The following is a 16,066-nucleotide window of genomic DNA, read 5'->3' as shown; positions in this document are numbered from 1 at the left end:
ATCCGACAGGATAGTGGGAGCAATCCAGCCAGGGAAGGGAGGGGAGGAGGAAAGAGCTCCACACAGCCAGCCCTGCAAATTAAAGTAGGAGTAAATAAAGCAATTAAATAATATTCAACCCGAGGTACAGACTGAACGGTGGGAAAGGCTCGCACAGCCCGGCTCCTGGACAAACACCATCCAGTTTATGAGCACAACCTCGTTTAAATGCTTGTAGCCAAGCTGTAGCCACATATAGAATAAAATAATAGAAGTGTGAAATAAACAGCAAGATGCTTTTGAACTATGAGGTTAATTCCTTCATCTGCAAGGACTTGAAAGTGCTGTATGTTTGTTTCTTGAAGGATTTGCAGGTGCAGAGCCACGTGTCTGAAAGTGCTCTGGAGCTGAGGAGCTGCTCGGGACACTTTGCCTCAACCTGCGAGGCAGAGATGGCTCAGTCTGAGGTGAAGGACATGAGGGCTGTGGTTCCCCAGCCCTAAAGTGTCCCCAAAATCCCACCTGAAGCCACCATCTCCCCCACATGTGGGTCTGAGGGGCCATGACCAAAGTGAGGGGATGACCTGAGGGACAAGGTGGCCCCTTCCTGCTCCCTGCAGACCCCACTCTGCAGCAACCCTACAAGGTACAGACCTTTCCCCACAGAAATGGTGATTAGACATTGGAACGGGCTGCACAGGGACGTGCTGGAGTCCCTGTCCCTCAAGGAACGACTGAATGTGGCACTCGGTGCCATGGTCTAGGTGACATAGTGATGTTCGGCTATAGGCTGGACTGGAGCTCTTTTCCAACCTAATGGATTCTGGGATTCTGTGACCGCCGCCACGGGTTCCGCCGCTCTGCGACTGTCGCGACACCGGGAGGCGGCACCGCCGCACTACTTCCCGTCCCGGGAGCGGTAGGATCCCGCAAGACGAGCCGCGTCACCCCTCCCGCTCTTCCCGCCCGGCCTATAAAGGGTTTCCGACGGGCCGCGTCGCGCTCGTAGTATCCGTGCGCCAGGCGAGCCCGCTGAGGGGACGGCGGCCATTTTGTTCAGTGCTGGCTCTGTGCTGAGGGGGCGGGGGGGGCAGAGAGAGCGAGGGAAGGCGCAGAGCAGGAAAGGGCAAAAACGAGACAGAACGAGGAGCGGAGTCGGGCCGGCCAAGCCGCGAGCGGAGCGGCGGGGAGGGCTCCGCCCGGCCGCTGAGAGGCGATGGCGGACATAGACAAGCTCAACATCGACAGCATCATCCAACGGCTGCTGGAGGGTGAGGATCGGGGACGGTGCGGTTGTGGGGGGGCGGCGGGGCCGATGCGCCGCGTCCCGCCCGCCCGGCGGGGGCTGAGGGGGCACTAAAATGGAGGGGCGAGAGGCGCTTTGTCTGCCTGGGGTCGCCGCCGCCGCCTCCCCGCCTGGCTCGGCCCCGCAGCCCCAACTTTCCCCTCAGCCCGTGTGGGTTTCTGCCTTTTGATCCCCCGGTGCAATGCTGGGAGCAGCCGGCTGCCCCCTTCTCCTCCCCTGCAGTTCTGAGGGGATGCTTAATCTAGTCCTGTGCTCGAATGAGGGGATGCTTAGTTTAGTAGTATTTTGCAGGAAGGGCTTTTAAAAAGCCTGGGCTGTTCTCTTGCCTTTCACACATACACATGGGGTCCGTGCATGGCTGGGCAGTCGCGGCGCTCTGGAAATAAGATTCAGCGTGTTTAAAGAATGTTGAGGCAGCTTTTCAGCAAGTCGGGAGGAGACTGCCGTGGGTTTCAGTGTATGCTGGCTTTAGCTTTGATTAGCTGCTTGCATTAAAGCTGCCACAGGATTTTGGCTCTTAATTCGTAACATATGGTGGGTTTTTAGGTGTGAATAGAGGGTTGGGGTTTGGTGTTTCAGACAGTCTGAAAAAGGGCTTATTGTCTGCTATTGTTGGTGCTTTGGGATGAAAAGAGTTGCCTGGGACTTTGTAAATCAAAGGAAAACCTGGAAGTTGCAGGGGGCGTCTCCAGCATCATCCCTTCGCTTGCAGAGATCAGCACTGGACTGGGACCGACTGATTTTAGGGCAAAAGACTGAGAAGTTGCCAGTGACAAATTCTCTTCCAGGCATCAAGGAAAAGTATAATTATGCAGAGAAGGAAGCAGTCCTGTTCCAGCCTCATTTCACGTGTGTCAGGGCAGGCATCTCATCTGGACTTACTCTTGAAAAGCGTGGTCAGGGATTTAACTTTTTTCCATTTGGCACAAAGTCAGTTGAGACGATGTCGAGAAAAATGATGAAGAAATGTCTTTTCTTACACACTTTCGTTCTTACAGGATTTTGCTTGTTTAATGCTTGGATAGCAAAAGGTCAGGCAGAGGAACAGAAAATTCTACTCTAGAAAATTGGAGTTAAAAAATCCTGTAGATGAATCGTGGGATTATTGAATAAGTAAAAGTAAATGGGGTTTTTCCTCTGATCCAGTTTGGGTTTTGCCTGTTACCAATTTAAACCGCCCTGGTTTCAATTATTTAAAGACTTCCCTTCATAAAGTTAGACCAGGATTTTCCTGAAAATCCAGTAATACGACTTGTAAATGTCAGGTCTCGTATGTCATATGTTTGGTGACATATTAATACATGCTCAGTTGAGTTGCACTCATTAGTTACAGTTCTTACTGATTTCCCTTAGTGTAACTAACACAATATTTTCAAAGTGTAAAGCTTAATTTTTAGAGGCATGGATTAGACCTTTCCTAGAAAGAAATGCAAGTGATTTCTCTGTTTAAAGTTTCAAAAAGTAGTAAGATATACAGTGTCAATGTGTTCTGCTCTTGCTCAGTTTATATCAGCATGAGATGGTTGGAGCAGAATGGAGTTCATAAATCAGCCTTCAGAAGGTTTACTGCCATTTTTAAGAGGTGCTTCATGCAATTACAGACCTTACCTGAGGTTGCATCAGCTGCCAGAACTGAAATTAATTTTTTTTTTCCTTTATTAATACTGCAGCTGGGATTTTGGATTCCTTGAGGCAATGATTGTCTTTCAATATTTAAAACAATTACTGGTGTTAGTAACCTATGCTAGTGCTTTATTTGTTGATTATTAAATGTCTGTTCTAAATGTCTTTGCCAGACAGAGAGTAATGACTGACCTTTGTGGGAGTCATTTTTATACTTTTTTTTTTCCCTAAAACATTGCTGCATTTCAGCACACACTGCATTTTAGATTTAGACCAAACAAATGATTGTTTTTCAGTGCAGTTCTGGTAGAACAAGTGCATAATGTTAGTTACACAAAGTGTGGTGTGCCCTGTGTCAATACCCCTTCAGACAAGGCTGCACACAGATTAAAATCATACTCAGGCATGAAAACACTGCAAAATCTGCTTTAATAATCAGCTCACAAACTGAATTGCCCAAATCCTTGTGCAAGCTGTAATTTTAGAGCAATTTGGTATTTCATTATAGCTCTCTTTAAACTTTAAATACTTACACATTTTTATAGCAGTTAAATTTAAGTGATTTTGCTACTAAAATTTAAAGAGTATGAGCAGGGGGCTTAGCCCTTTCTAAAGGTACCAAAGCCCAGTGCTAAGGAGATTCTTGATGAAATACTGGAAATCAGTGAGCAGGTACAGTCAGGTATTTGTTTTATCATGCATTGCCCTGGTGGAAGAAGCAGTGAATTGAGTCTAATGGTTGAGGTAAAGTGAAGGGTGAATAATAAATTATTCTTGCTTTTGTCCTTAATACAAGGTATTAATAATGTATTTGTGAGAGATTTCAGCTGCTTTCTATCCTGACTCCTCTGCTCAACTGACATTATTCCTACTTTTCCCCCAAATAGTGATGTTCTGCCACCCACGTTAGGCTATTTAGGTGAAATTATTAGCTTGTTCTTTAAAAGGCCTGGAAATACATACTTCAGCTTCTCATTCTAAGGTAAATATTTGAAGAGTCTTCCTTGCTCCAATTGTTTATAGTACAGAACCATTTGGCATTGAAATGTCACAAAAAACCATTTTGCAGTAGCATTGTTCTCAACCTTAGAAAGCCATTCAAGGAAAACATTGAAAATACTGGCATTTTTTTGCTGTAATTGAATTTGTATTTTCTCCTTTTTACTGATGGGGGTTGTGTCCTGCTAGGAGCAATTTCCTGAGTACAGCTTGTGTGACTTTGTGACTTCTGGTAACTGTAATATCCACAAGAACTTGCAAAGTGTAGTAAGTAACAGTATCCTGCACTGAGTACTGAAATGTTTTTAAGTATCCTTGATAAAGGCTCAGATTTGGATGGAATTTATTCAAACATAAGAGCAAATTTTGCCCCTTCTTGCAGGGGGTACTGAAGGCAGCAACTGCAGCTGTGTGTGCCCAGTCAAAAATGCCAGCAGACAAGAAGGTGCTAAAAACTCCTTGTGAGATAAAAAATCAATGGCACCCGTATGGCCTGGGCAAGGGCTCCAGGAAATGGCAGAATTCCTGCTTGCCTCAGTAAAGAATGAGTGACAAATGCCGAGACTCCCCGAGTGTGAGCGTGGCTTCCTCTCTGTGTCATGGCAGATGGGCTTCCTCCAACCTGAGCCCCTTATCCATTCCCTTATCTCGTGTGCTGGCAGCTCTTGCAGATGAGTGGGGTCTGTTTGGAGCTCACAGTCACCTGGTTAGAAAACAGGATTGGAGCGTCTGAGTCTTACCATGGTAACAGTAAATAACGGGTAAAACAACAATTGCAGCACACCTCAGTGACCCGAGCTGAAATCCGTTCCTGCAGATCTCTGCTGTGCTGCATCCTCTGCAGGCGCGTGAAGGGAGAATTGAGTCATGAATGGAGGCTACTGTGGATAGAGCCACGCGAGGCTACAATGGTGGTAGCCATTCTGAAAACTGAAATCCTGGCTAGTGCACTAAAATCTGCAAAAAGACTCCTGAATCCTTCAACATTTCTGTTTATACACCCACAGATTTCTATTCCCAGTCAAGCCTGTTGTAGAGATGTCAAGGAGATATTCTCTCTTAATGTACTTTAAATGGGGAAAGATTATCATCTACTTATTAAAAATAGTTGAGCTAAAGAGCACAGATAAGATTTTGCTCACCACAGAGAAGATTTTTTTCTCACAAATACAGTCCTATAATTTTTTTTTCACTTTTCTGCTAAGTACAGCATTAATTGGGTCTGCAGGGTTGCTTGACCTTTAGCTTCATATACTGGGGTAAGAGTGATTCTCAGAGATGTTAATCTGAAGTGTCACATTTACTCATGGGTGAGTTGAGATGCTCTGATGAAGTTTCTCATGGACAAGCAACACTTTTTGACCTCAGACCATATCGTTTTCCCTAGTTTGTGTAGCTTGATGTTAATTGTTTCCTGCTGTGGTGCAGCAGTTTCTAAGAGTAGGAAGTAGAAACTCTTCATTCCAAAGAGCAGCATTAGATTCTTCTCAATGCCATGGATTCAGATAAGTCTGTGGAGTTCTGTGCCTGTTGCCCAGTCAGAGAAGAGGAGGAATTTGTCCCCTCTGTTTGTGAGCACCTGTTGCTCCTCACCTGTCTGCAGTGTGGAAATATGTTACAAGATGAAAAACCTGTAGTCATGCAGAATCTTCATTTGATAACACTGCTGTGAACTTTTGGCATACTAGAAAGCAGATGAGAACTTTTCAGAGCCTTGTGCACTGAGGAGATGCTTTTCCATTTCAGTTTTGAGTTTGAAGAGATCTGATCAAAGCTGGTAGTGCCTGCAGTGAAGTAAAACCTTTTTTACATCAACCACTTTCAAGTTATTTATTCCCTTTGTGCCTGTGGTGCAAAACTGACTGTGAAACTGTCATTGGGAGCTGCTAAAAAGTAGATTAAAACCAACCTGCAGTATTTTTGGAAATGTCACTATGATTTGCAGACATCTTAACGTAAAATATGGTGAAACTGAGAGACTTGTTTAATAAGGCAGGAAAATGAACTGACCTGTAGATAGACTATTTTTCTTAAAACATTTTCTATAGGAGAACTCGATTCTCACACTTCAGTTGACAGTATCTCAGCTGCTTCTTGTAATGTAATACTGAATGGAAATGAGATGTTTGGATCACTGCAATTTCTGGCATTTTTGAACTTCCTGCTATTTTTGACTCCTGCTCTAAGTATCTGTCCCTTTCATGTTAACCTTGAGTGACGTAAAGGACTGTGTGGCACCAAAGCAAAGATTGGAAAATGCTGGGGGTGGGTTGGGCTGTGGGAGTCTGTTGTACTCTGCATGCATATGGTCTCACACTGTTGTACATTCTGCATCCCCCAGCTCCTGACCCATTTATCCCTCCAGGGAAATGTAGAATAAATTCTCAATGTCAGGCAGTGTTCTGACTCCTGGCAGCTGCAGCTACACTTGGTGCCTGCTGTTTGCTTGCTCCAGAATGACTGAGTGCCTCAAGTTCTTGCTTTTCTTCCTATTCCTTCCTTTCCCCCTCTGCTGGGCACCTGTCACACTGCTCTGTTTATAATACACTCATTTTAGAGTCGGTATCTTCTTGTTTCCATCAGTTTCTCCCTGTCTTGGAAGTCCAGGATGATTTCAGCAGTGGACCTTGTGTTCAGAGCAGAACCTCTGCAAAGATCATCTGGGCTGCAGGGAAGGATTTTCTTCTGTAGTCATTTCCATCCAGTGGAGAGCTTATTTCTTCACAGCTTCTCATATTTGTACAGTAAGAAAGATTTGAGCTGTTAGAAAACTGCCCAGACTGGACACTGAAATTCAGGCTCTAGAGAAATCATCTCTAAGAACAGGAGCATCCCTGCCTAAAGAGGGTGGGGATATTTTGCTGTCTGGAAATGCTGTGGCAGTGTGTTCAGGCACAAATAAAATACCACTTGCAATGGGCTGAATTTTCTCCCCAAATGGTTAATCTTTAACTTGTCCCACTGTCAGTTCCAGGATGTCATTTCTTAGAGGTTGTTTTTTATGCATTGAAAGGGCAAATGTGCCTGTACAGTACTATTGAGCTGCTCTTTTGACTTCATGACCAAGCTGTCAATTAGCATTATACTGTCTGATCTCCACAAGCTGCCTTGTTTTGGTCCAAAGCAGAGAAACAAACTGTAAACACAACATATTTTTCATAGTGTTCTATTTTTGTCTTTCTTAGAAGGACTAAGTAACTTGAAGACCCAGAGAAACCTTTTAAAAACTCATTAAGACTGAATATCCTGCATTTCTGTGCCAGCTCTTTCATTGTGTCTGAGAAAATCCTTGCACTAAAAATATGGATTCCTCAAACCAAGATGCACTTCTGCATTTTTGATTCTCCTGAAGCCAAAGCCACTTTTGTTTTTCTAGCTTTTCAGGACATACAGGTTAATGTCATTAAAAAAATTAACACGCTTGTCTCTGTGCAGGATGGACAAAGCAGTGAAAATGTCACTGGCAGGCAGAGCTGAACCAAATTTTCTTGTTCTTTCATCCATGGCATCTGTCCTAGGGAGTTTGGGAAGTGCAGCAAAGCATCATTTCATTTTGTCCAGGTTTTCTACAGGCAGGTGACTAAAACTGTGTGAGGATTATACCAGTTCAATAAAAATGTATTGGAAAAACCTAGAAAACCTGTGTCTGAAACAGTGTTCAGATCTTCATTTAATCTTGAGCAAAAACGAGTGCACATGCTTTATTCATGAGCTTTAGTGACTCAGTGCATTGCATAGTCTTTATAATATTTTGTACTTTTTAATTTATGGATGTGCAGTACAGAGTTTGGTTTTAGCAATTTCTAAGAAGACCAAATCATGGCAAATTAAATTTTTGGCTTCACAGAAAACTGAATTATTCTGTATATATAATGTATAACTGTATTCTGAATTATGTCAAAAAAAAAAAGGAAAAGTGAATTGTAAAATCTGTGATTAAGTGACCGTCAATTTTATATTTACAGTTCAGCCAGTTTATCATTTAATTCTAGAAATTTCTGTTGTTTATTGCTTCTGGATATTTGGCATTTTGAGTGACTTGCTTGTTGCTCAGAAGTCTTAGGAAAATTACTGTATGGATGAAAAAATTACTGCATGGATGAAAAGCCTCATTGGTGATAAACTGCTGTGACAAAGATTTAACTTCCATTTACATGCTTCATTACTTCTGAGATTTTAATGAAAGCCATGAAGTGCAGAGGTAATTCCAGTGTTGGCATGTACTGTCAGTGCTGAGTGATAGCACGTGGGCAGAGAGGATCAGAGGAGAGGTACAGCCCGAAGGAGAGCACTGGGAAAGCCTGGCTTTTGACCTGCACTGATGCCACTGTGAGCACACCTGTAATCTGAGCTGCAGTTTTGTTTTGGAGCTTGTTTGGGGAAAGCTGCTGGGGTTTAGGGCACTGCCAGTGGTTCTGCAGGGCCACCCTGGCAGGGTCTGGCACTCAGGGAAGGATTGCAGTGGCAGCAGCACTGCCAGTGCAGGCAGGGCTCACATCCAGTGTCACGGATTTCATTGTTTTATTCATGGTTAGACAAGGTGCACACTCGCTGAGCAGTGTTTGCTGTGCTTGATCAGAGGCTTGTGGAAAAGTCAGGAGCTTCTGTGCTAGTGAGAAATTGGAACACAACTGTTTTTTGTTCTTGCTGTTCCTAAAAGTTGCCTTGAGCACCCCCAGCCTTTCCCACTGCAGTTCTCACTTGGCTCCGTGCAGCGCAGGGATGGATGGCAGAGATTTGAGTCATCTGGAGCTTTCGGATTTCTCACTCGGAGGTGAAACAGTAGCAAAGGAATTAGACTGAAGTGGCAGCTAGCTACCAAGTTATTCAGGGCTGCAGGAAGATAGTATTGCATAGGTTCTTGTGTTTGAAAGGATTCAGGCTTGTTGCTTGCTGTTTTTTGCAGTTAAAGACCAGACTTTTTTGGATAAGGCCATTGATTTTTCAGTCTCAGTGCCGTAGAGTTGCTCACAGTTATCACCTAAGCTGGCAGCCTTAGCAGTGGGGGGATTTTGTTTCTGGAGGTGTTGGCAGAGCGTTTCCAGCTGTCTGAGACTCGGGTTTGCCTTTGCTGGGGCTGAACCAATGGGTTACATTGTAGATGACTGCTGCTCTTACTCCTGTTTTTTCTTCAGCCTTATCACTATTATGTTATCACTGGTTTTGTCAACAAATAAAAATATAGGCTTTACCAGTAATGGCATCCTCATAATTTTTTTAAATCCAGTCTTAACCCTGATAAATCCTGTTTTGTGCAATTTGGGCTGTAGTTACAGTGCTGCTGCTGTAGAAATGTCCTTTGTATTTCTGGGCAACAGAAGCAGGAGTGTGGAACCTGTTCAGGTCAGGCTGATGTCCTTGTCCAGAGCAGGAAGGAAAGCTTTAATGGATGTTAAAGGAACAAACTGTCAGGAATTGTTGCAGTGGGGGAGATTGAAGCAGAGATGGAAGGGTGTGAAGGATGGGAGTTGGGAGAGGGGGAAATGCTTTGGGGCTGGGAGATTGGTCTCTACTGGTTTGTCCTTTACCCTGCTCAAAGGCAGTGATGATGGCAGCTGCTTTGTCATCATGATCCCAAGCTTTTTCTTTACTCATACTCCTTCCCTTCCAGTCATGTGTGTGTATTTTTCTTCCCTGTTTTCCAGCTGCAGTGTAGAACAGGGCAGTGCAAGATTTACTGATGCTGTGGTCTTGTTTAGGTTGGGTGAGGTGATTTGCTGATTTAGGGAAACTTGCACATTTGTTGGTGACTGAGTGGCAGACACCCTTTGCTCGAGTTCAGAGAACAAGAACTGCTTCACTAAAAAATAACATGTAAATAGCCACATTGTCCAAGATGGGGTTTATAACTAAATGGAACTAAACTGATGCTATTTAAAATGTGACATTTTTAACGGGGGAAGTGTTGAGCCATGAATTCTGTTAAATGAAAGTAACATACGACTGGAACAGAACACACTCCCCTTTCCATTTCACCCCAGCACACTAAGCCTGCCCTGGTACCTTCTCATTCAGTGCTGCTCTGGCATTTAGTCAGGCTCTTAAAATAACACCAGGGATGTTGCTGGTTTTGATAACTGACCTCTGACTCCTCCTGACAGTGCGAGGGTCAAAACCAGGCAAAAACGTCCAACTTCAAGAGAATGAAATTAGAGGATTGTGCTTGAAATCCAGAGAAATCTTCCTGAGTCAGCCTATTCTACTAGAACTTGAAGCTCCACTGAAGATCTGTGGTGAGTACTGTGAGTTTTGGTTTGATCTTGGGGGAGGTGTCAGGTAAATGCAGACCGTAGGCAGAGAACAAGTGCCAGATGCTACTTTCACTTACTAACAGTGAAACTAATAAATAATTGTAGCAAAAGGCAAAATAAAACCCTGCTGGATATGTAGGGCAGAGGAGTAGAGAGGGGGGTAACGTGTGGGAATTGTATTTGGGACCAAAATAATCCAAACCCAAAAAGCAACTGGTCCAGTTTCACCAGGCTGGGGGAGAGGTTCACATGAAGTTTTTGAAAGAAGTTATCAAATAAATGATGTTTGGGCCAGTTGTGACTGACCAAGGGGAAACAATGAGGAACCCCAGTATTTAATGTGCTGCCATGCAAAGCTGAGCAGAGGTTTGACAGTATTTTAAAACCCTGTTGAAAACTTAGATTTTTGTACTGTTTCTTGGAATTGCTTTCTAGTTTGGTCTCACCGTATTGCATACAGCAGTGCTCATTTTGCACACATGTACATGTCTACTTATGCTAAAAGAATGAAGAATGTCAACATAAAAGCCTCAATAAATCCAATTTTGAAAGATTCTAGCAAATAGTTTTTTATCCAACTCTAAAACAGAGGACTTCTATTTGAAGCAGCTCATTCCATATTTATCATATTGGTAGTCTAAAATCATGATTTAGTGTTCTGCTTGTCAGAAACAAGCCCATGATTTAAGGCAAAGGCAGAAATACCAATTTCATTTTTGATGCAGTTTCCCTGCTAGAATTTGAATTACTGGGTGTTTCCAGAAAACACAGTTGGTTTCTTGGAATCTTGATTTTGTTTTATACACACAAATATTTTTGTGTAGCTACCATTGCATAGATGTCAAAATGTGATAATTTTATCTACGTTAACTGCCATTTTAAGTATGTTATGGGGAGTATCTAACTGCAAGCTTTTTTTCTTTCTGAAGCATTTTTGGTTTGTTCTTTCTCTCAATCAAAGAATGTAGTGAAGAATCACTCAAGTGTCATGTCTGCATCTCCTTGCAGGTGACATCCATGGACAATACTATGACTTGCTCCGACTCTTTGAATATGGGGGTTTTCCACCAGAGAGCAACTACCTGTTCCTTGGTGATTATGTTGACAGAGGGAAACAATCTTTAGAAACAATTTGTCTTCTACTGGCCTACAAAATTAAATACCCAGAGAATTTTTTCCTCCTCCGAGGGAACCACGAATGTGCCAGCATCAATAGAATTTATGGGTTTTATGATGAATGTAAGTACCAGGCATGTGTGCCTCCACTGGGGACAGCAGGGTGGCAGTGTCACATGGCTCCTTCCTAACTTGAAATGCCCTCTGTGCTCTTTAGAGGGGTCCTTGGCCTGTTTTAGAGAGGGGAGTCTGTCCTTCCCCTGGCCCTCTTGGAGTCTGAGCCTCACACTACAAAGCAGCAACCAAGTGGGTAATTTTATTTGTTGGCTGCTGTGTTAACGAACAATTCTCACTGGTAAAACTCATAGGGGCATCTAATGAGAGATGGGAGAATTTCATTTGATGTGCATTACAGAGATTAACCTCTGTTTCACTCATCTGATGATAGGTACAGATTGTGTGATGTATGTAGACCTTACCCAAACACAACAAGTAATTTTGCTGTGAAGTAGGAGCCAGTGTTCCTGTTTCAAAGGATGTGATGTAGAGCTGATATTAAATTAATTGTGCACTGAAGCGTGCTGGAACTTGTGTGGTGGGACACACTTGGCTTGCAGATGATGACGAGATGTGCGCTCCATGTTGTGTTCTCCTCCTGTGAGGAAACAAAGATGTGTGGTATTTCAGAGTTGTCTCCTCAGAGATTAATCACAGGCTTAGTCATATATCACAAATATGTTCAGGGTTCATATCTGGGAGAGTCCCTTTGAAATTCATAAAACTGTGGCAGTTTTGTTTTTCAGTCCTGTTCGTTTCAGTCCTGTTTATTTGCCGAAAGTGAGTTTATGTGGTAAAGCAGAATTTTAAAGAAAATCTGCTTTTCAAGAATTGCTGTCTTCCCCTGAAAGAAATGGCAAATGGCAAAATTTTCTGCAATAGATCAAATTCTCCAAGGGATAATTTGCCAAAGCAGAGTTGGGACTGGAGAGCCAGATTGCCAACTGTTGAACAGGCTTATGGTGTCCTTGAAGCTGTGCCACACTGAGAGACCTTTGCCATTTAAACAATTAAATAAGTCAGAAAATTACAATTATGTATAGGCTCTAATGCTGACTTTTTGCAAGTCTCAGTAAAGTTCAGGCATCTAAGTTAGATTGGTTGTGTTTGTATTAGAAAAGCACATTGACTGGGATTTTCTCCCCAATCTCTTCTAGGTAAGAGAAGATACAATATTAAGCTGTGGAAAACCTTCACAGACTGTTTTAACTGTTTACCAATTGCAGCTATTGTGGATGAGAAAATATTCTGCTGTCACGGGGGTGAGTAGCAGTTCTTTGGTGATGTTTGAGGAACTGGAAAGCTCAGCCATGGCAGTTTCATGTTTACATTGCTGAGGCTTCAAAACTTCGGGATTTTTCTCTGCCTTGGCTCGTGTATGAGGAAGGGTTGGGCTCGGTGAGTGTCGGTTTGTGAATCATGGAGCCGGTTCAGACACGATCTGCTCTTCCTTTTCCACCAAAGGCACCTTTAATAGCCTCTCCTTTGGAGTAGAGAGTCCTTGTAGGGGTTTTTGAGACATAGATGACCAGGAGTGTGATGTCTGTCCCAAAAACATCTGTTTTCACAGAACCAGAGTGGTTTGGGTTGGAGGGCACCTGGGGGGATCAGTCACTAGAATTCCCCCACCATGGGCAGGGACTCCTGTCACTAGATCAGGTTGCTCCAAGCCCTGTATGGGCTTTAATTTGGGTTTAATTTGTAGAAATTGATTTATGCCACATGATGCAGCTTTTTCTGGTCATAAAATACAGATTGCACCTTAAATGTTTTATCACTTGCGAGTCATTACAGCTGCCCAGGGACTCACATCAGTGAAAAATGGTATGAGATTGGTTTGATATTTTATTTCATTTCACTGATCATCACAGCGAGCATTCCCTGTGATTCCTGGTGTTCATGCCTCTTTTATTTAACAGCTCTTCTATCAGACACTTTGAAAATATTAGTGAGATTATTGTAATCCTGTAAAATGTGGAAATGGCCTTGCTTTATCTTGCTTCCAGTAAATCTCCTACAAAGTGACTTCTGTACCAAAATGCTGGATTTAAAAAACGTCAGTGAATGTCGCCACTGAGCTACGTAAAATGGCAGTGGTGAATCACTTTGAATCCAAGTTATTTTTGTCCTGGATGAATGTCAGTGCTGCAGAGCAAAGCTGGACTAAGCTGGGGCCTGCCTGTGTCTTCCCTGTGAACAGGTTTGTCACCAGACCTGCAGTCAATGGAGCAGATCAGACGAATCATGCGCCCCACGGATGTACCGGACCAAGGCCTCCTGTGTGACCTCCTGTGGTCCGACCCTGACAAGGATGTCTTGGGCTGGGGTGAAAATGACAGAGGAGTGTCCTTCACTTTTGGTGCTGAAGTGGTTGCTAAGTTTCTCCATAAGCATGATTTGGATCTCATATGTAGAGCTCATCAGGTATTTTCATTTTGTACATTAAACCATAGAATAATTTAGGTTTGGGGAACTCGAGGTGGTCACCTGGCCCATGCCAAGCCTGTGTCAGCCAAGGTGCTGAGGGTCTTGTCCAGCCAAGTTGTAAATATGTGTGAGGTTCTCTGAATGTGTCCCAGTGTTTAACAGGGTCTTGTCCAGCCAAGTTGTAAATATGTGTGAGGTTCTCTGAATGTGTCCCAGTGTTTAACAGCCCTTATAATTAACATTTTCGTAGAAACTCTGATTCTCTTGAGCAAGGGTTTTCTCAATGTTAATGGGCTCTGTTGCTGAGCTGGTTCTTGTGATGCTCCTGTTTTAATGTAAAACTTTGAAACTCATGCTCATTAAACATAGCCAGGTTTTCAGCTGCTGCCTCTGGAAAAGTTGCTTTGCACCTTGTCAGGAGGAAGCTGCCCAGAGTAACACCTCTGCTTTTATCTCTAAAGGTGGTTGAAGATGGATATGAGTTTTTTGCAAAAAGACAGTTGGTAACTCTGTTTTCTGCCCCAAATTACTGTGGAGAATTTGATAACGCGGGTGCCATGATGAGCGTGGATGAAACACTAATGTGCTCTTTCCAGGTATGGTATCTAAAGATCTTCCCTTCTCTTTAGTGAGGCCACACATTAAATTTGGGCTATTTTGGATCAATGTTTTACTATTAAATAACAGTAAGGCTTGTTTCAAATAGGTCTTTGCATCTGTCACATGTAGGCAGGGCAGTGTTTGCACTCACATCTTCAAAAAGGTGATAACCCTGTGCTGGTGTGAGTAGGGGAACTGTTTTATCCTGGAATTAAATCACCCAGGCAAAGCAGCTGTCTCTCAGCTGCTGCCACTGCTGTGGGCTCTGGAGCAGCTGATCCCAAGGCCTGGCCTAGCTCAGAGCAGGAAACACATTGATTTCCTGGCACATTGAGACTTGTCCAGAACCATGTAGTCCCTTTACCAGTGAATTACTGTTGGACTGGAAGACAGCTAAAACTTTTTCCTAAATGACCCCTCTGTCTTTTCAGATCTTGAAACCTGCAGAGAAGAAGAAGCCCAATTCCAGCAGACCTGTAACACCTCCCAGGGGTATGATCACAAAACAAGCCAAGAAATAGTCACCTTTGGCACTGCCTTGTTGGGACTTGTATCATAGTCTATAACCTCCATTTTTAAACTTATCATGTGTGCTGTTCAGCTTGCTCAAAATAGATAATGTGTTTGTGGTTTTCCTTTCCATTTGATGAATGGCATTTGCTGGTTGTAACAGCGAATGAAAGACTTTGCTCCCTCCCAGGAAAAGAGTTTGAGAGTCCCCCTGTGTCGTTGTTCCAGCTGCACACTCCACAGCATCTCCCCACCGGCCAGGTAACCGCGGGGCTGGCGGGACCCGGACCATGAATAGTGTAAACCTTGTTCTTTAGCATCTGAAGAGGGCACTCGTGTGCTGTGAGAGTAGAGATTGTTCCTGTCAGCGATTACATACTGTTTATACAAACCACTGTGAACTTTTTTTTATGTTCAATTTTGTTTTAAAGGGATTGCTTTTCTTTTAATGTCTTGTCATGTACACGTTAGTTCTATTGCTGTCGACATTAGGAATAACCTTCAGCCTTGCCAGCACCACTGGTAGGATGTATATTTAATTCAGACACACGTCCCTGTCCGTACACTTCCAATGACAAAGCCATTATTTTAAGTGTTTGTGTCTCCTTCCTGAAGCCAAAGTTCGCTTAGAAACCCGTTTGTACACAACCCCCCTGCCGAGCTGGCCGGGCTTCCCATCCACGCCTTCCTCTCGGAGAGAAAAGGAAGTGCTGGCTGGAAATAGCAAACAGAAAGGCTTGTCCATGCTCAAAGTGAACACGTTTTTGTACAGTTTCCGTGTGTTCAGTCGAGCAGATCCCAGACTGCTGAGACAGCAGTCCCGGGGCAGTGACACAAACGGCTCTGGGAGTGATGGAAATGGCTCTGGATCTGCTGGAAGGGGTTTGTGCATTTCAGCATAAAGACTTTGTTCTACAAAGAAACCTAGAAACTCGCTTGATAAGCCAACCAGAGGTGTTGATCTTGATCACCGGTTTATATAAATCTCTCACAGAATCTTGTTTTTTAAAAACTGTTGATCTTTTTTGAACAGATGACAGTGTACAATATCATGTAGTGAAAATCACTTATTAAATGAAGAAATTGTTAAATCTTCTCAGTGTCAGTTTATCACAACATATACACTACTGCTCTCCAAGGGCCTGACGTAGAGAAATAAATTGTTCTGGAAACCCACGGATTCTTGGTTTGGATTTGT

At 43.4% G+C, this 16,066-nt stretch overlaps 1 protein-coding gene across 1 annotated transcript; it reads left to right on the top strand.

The window, feature by feature from the left end:
* The first annotated feature begins 1,018 nt into the window (after nt 1–1,018).
* On the top strand, nt 1,019–16,044 carry PPP1CC (protein phosphatase 1 catalytic subunit gamma). The gene is made up of 7 exons (XM_036393289.2): nt 1,019–1,250; nt 10,009–10,140; nt 11,167–11,397; nt 12,489–12,593; nt 13,532–13,755; nt 14,220–14,354; nt 14,790–16,044. Exons 1-7 carry the CDS (start codon nt 1,196–1,198, stop codon nt 14,877–14,879), a joined length of 972 nt encoding a protein of 323 aa, XP_036249182.1. The 5' UTR covers nt 1,019–1,195; the 3' UTR covers nt 14,880–16,044.
* Nucleotides 16,045–16,066: the final 22 nt, after the last annotated feature.

The sequence above is a fragment of the Molothrus ater genome, chromosome 18 (assembly GCF_012460135.2).
Source record: "Molothrus ater isolate BHLD 08-10-18 breed brown headed cowbird chromosome 18, BPBGC_Mater_1.1, whole genome shotgun sequence".
Lineage (NCBI taxonomy): Eukaryota > Metazoa > Chordata > Aves > Passeriformes > Icteridae > Molothrus > Molothrus ater.
Note: the sequence above shows the minus strand (reverse complement) of the source record. Positions and strands in the feature narration are given on the sequence as shown.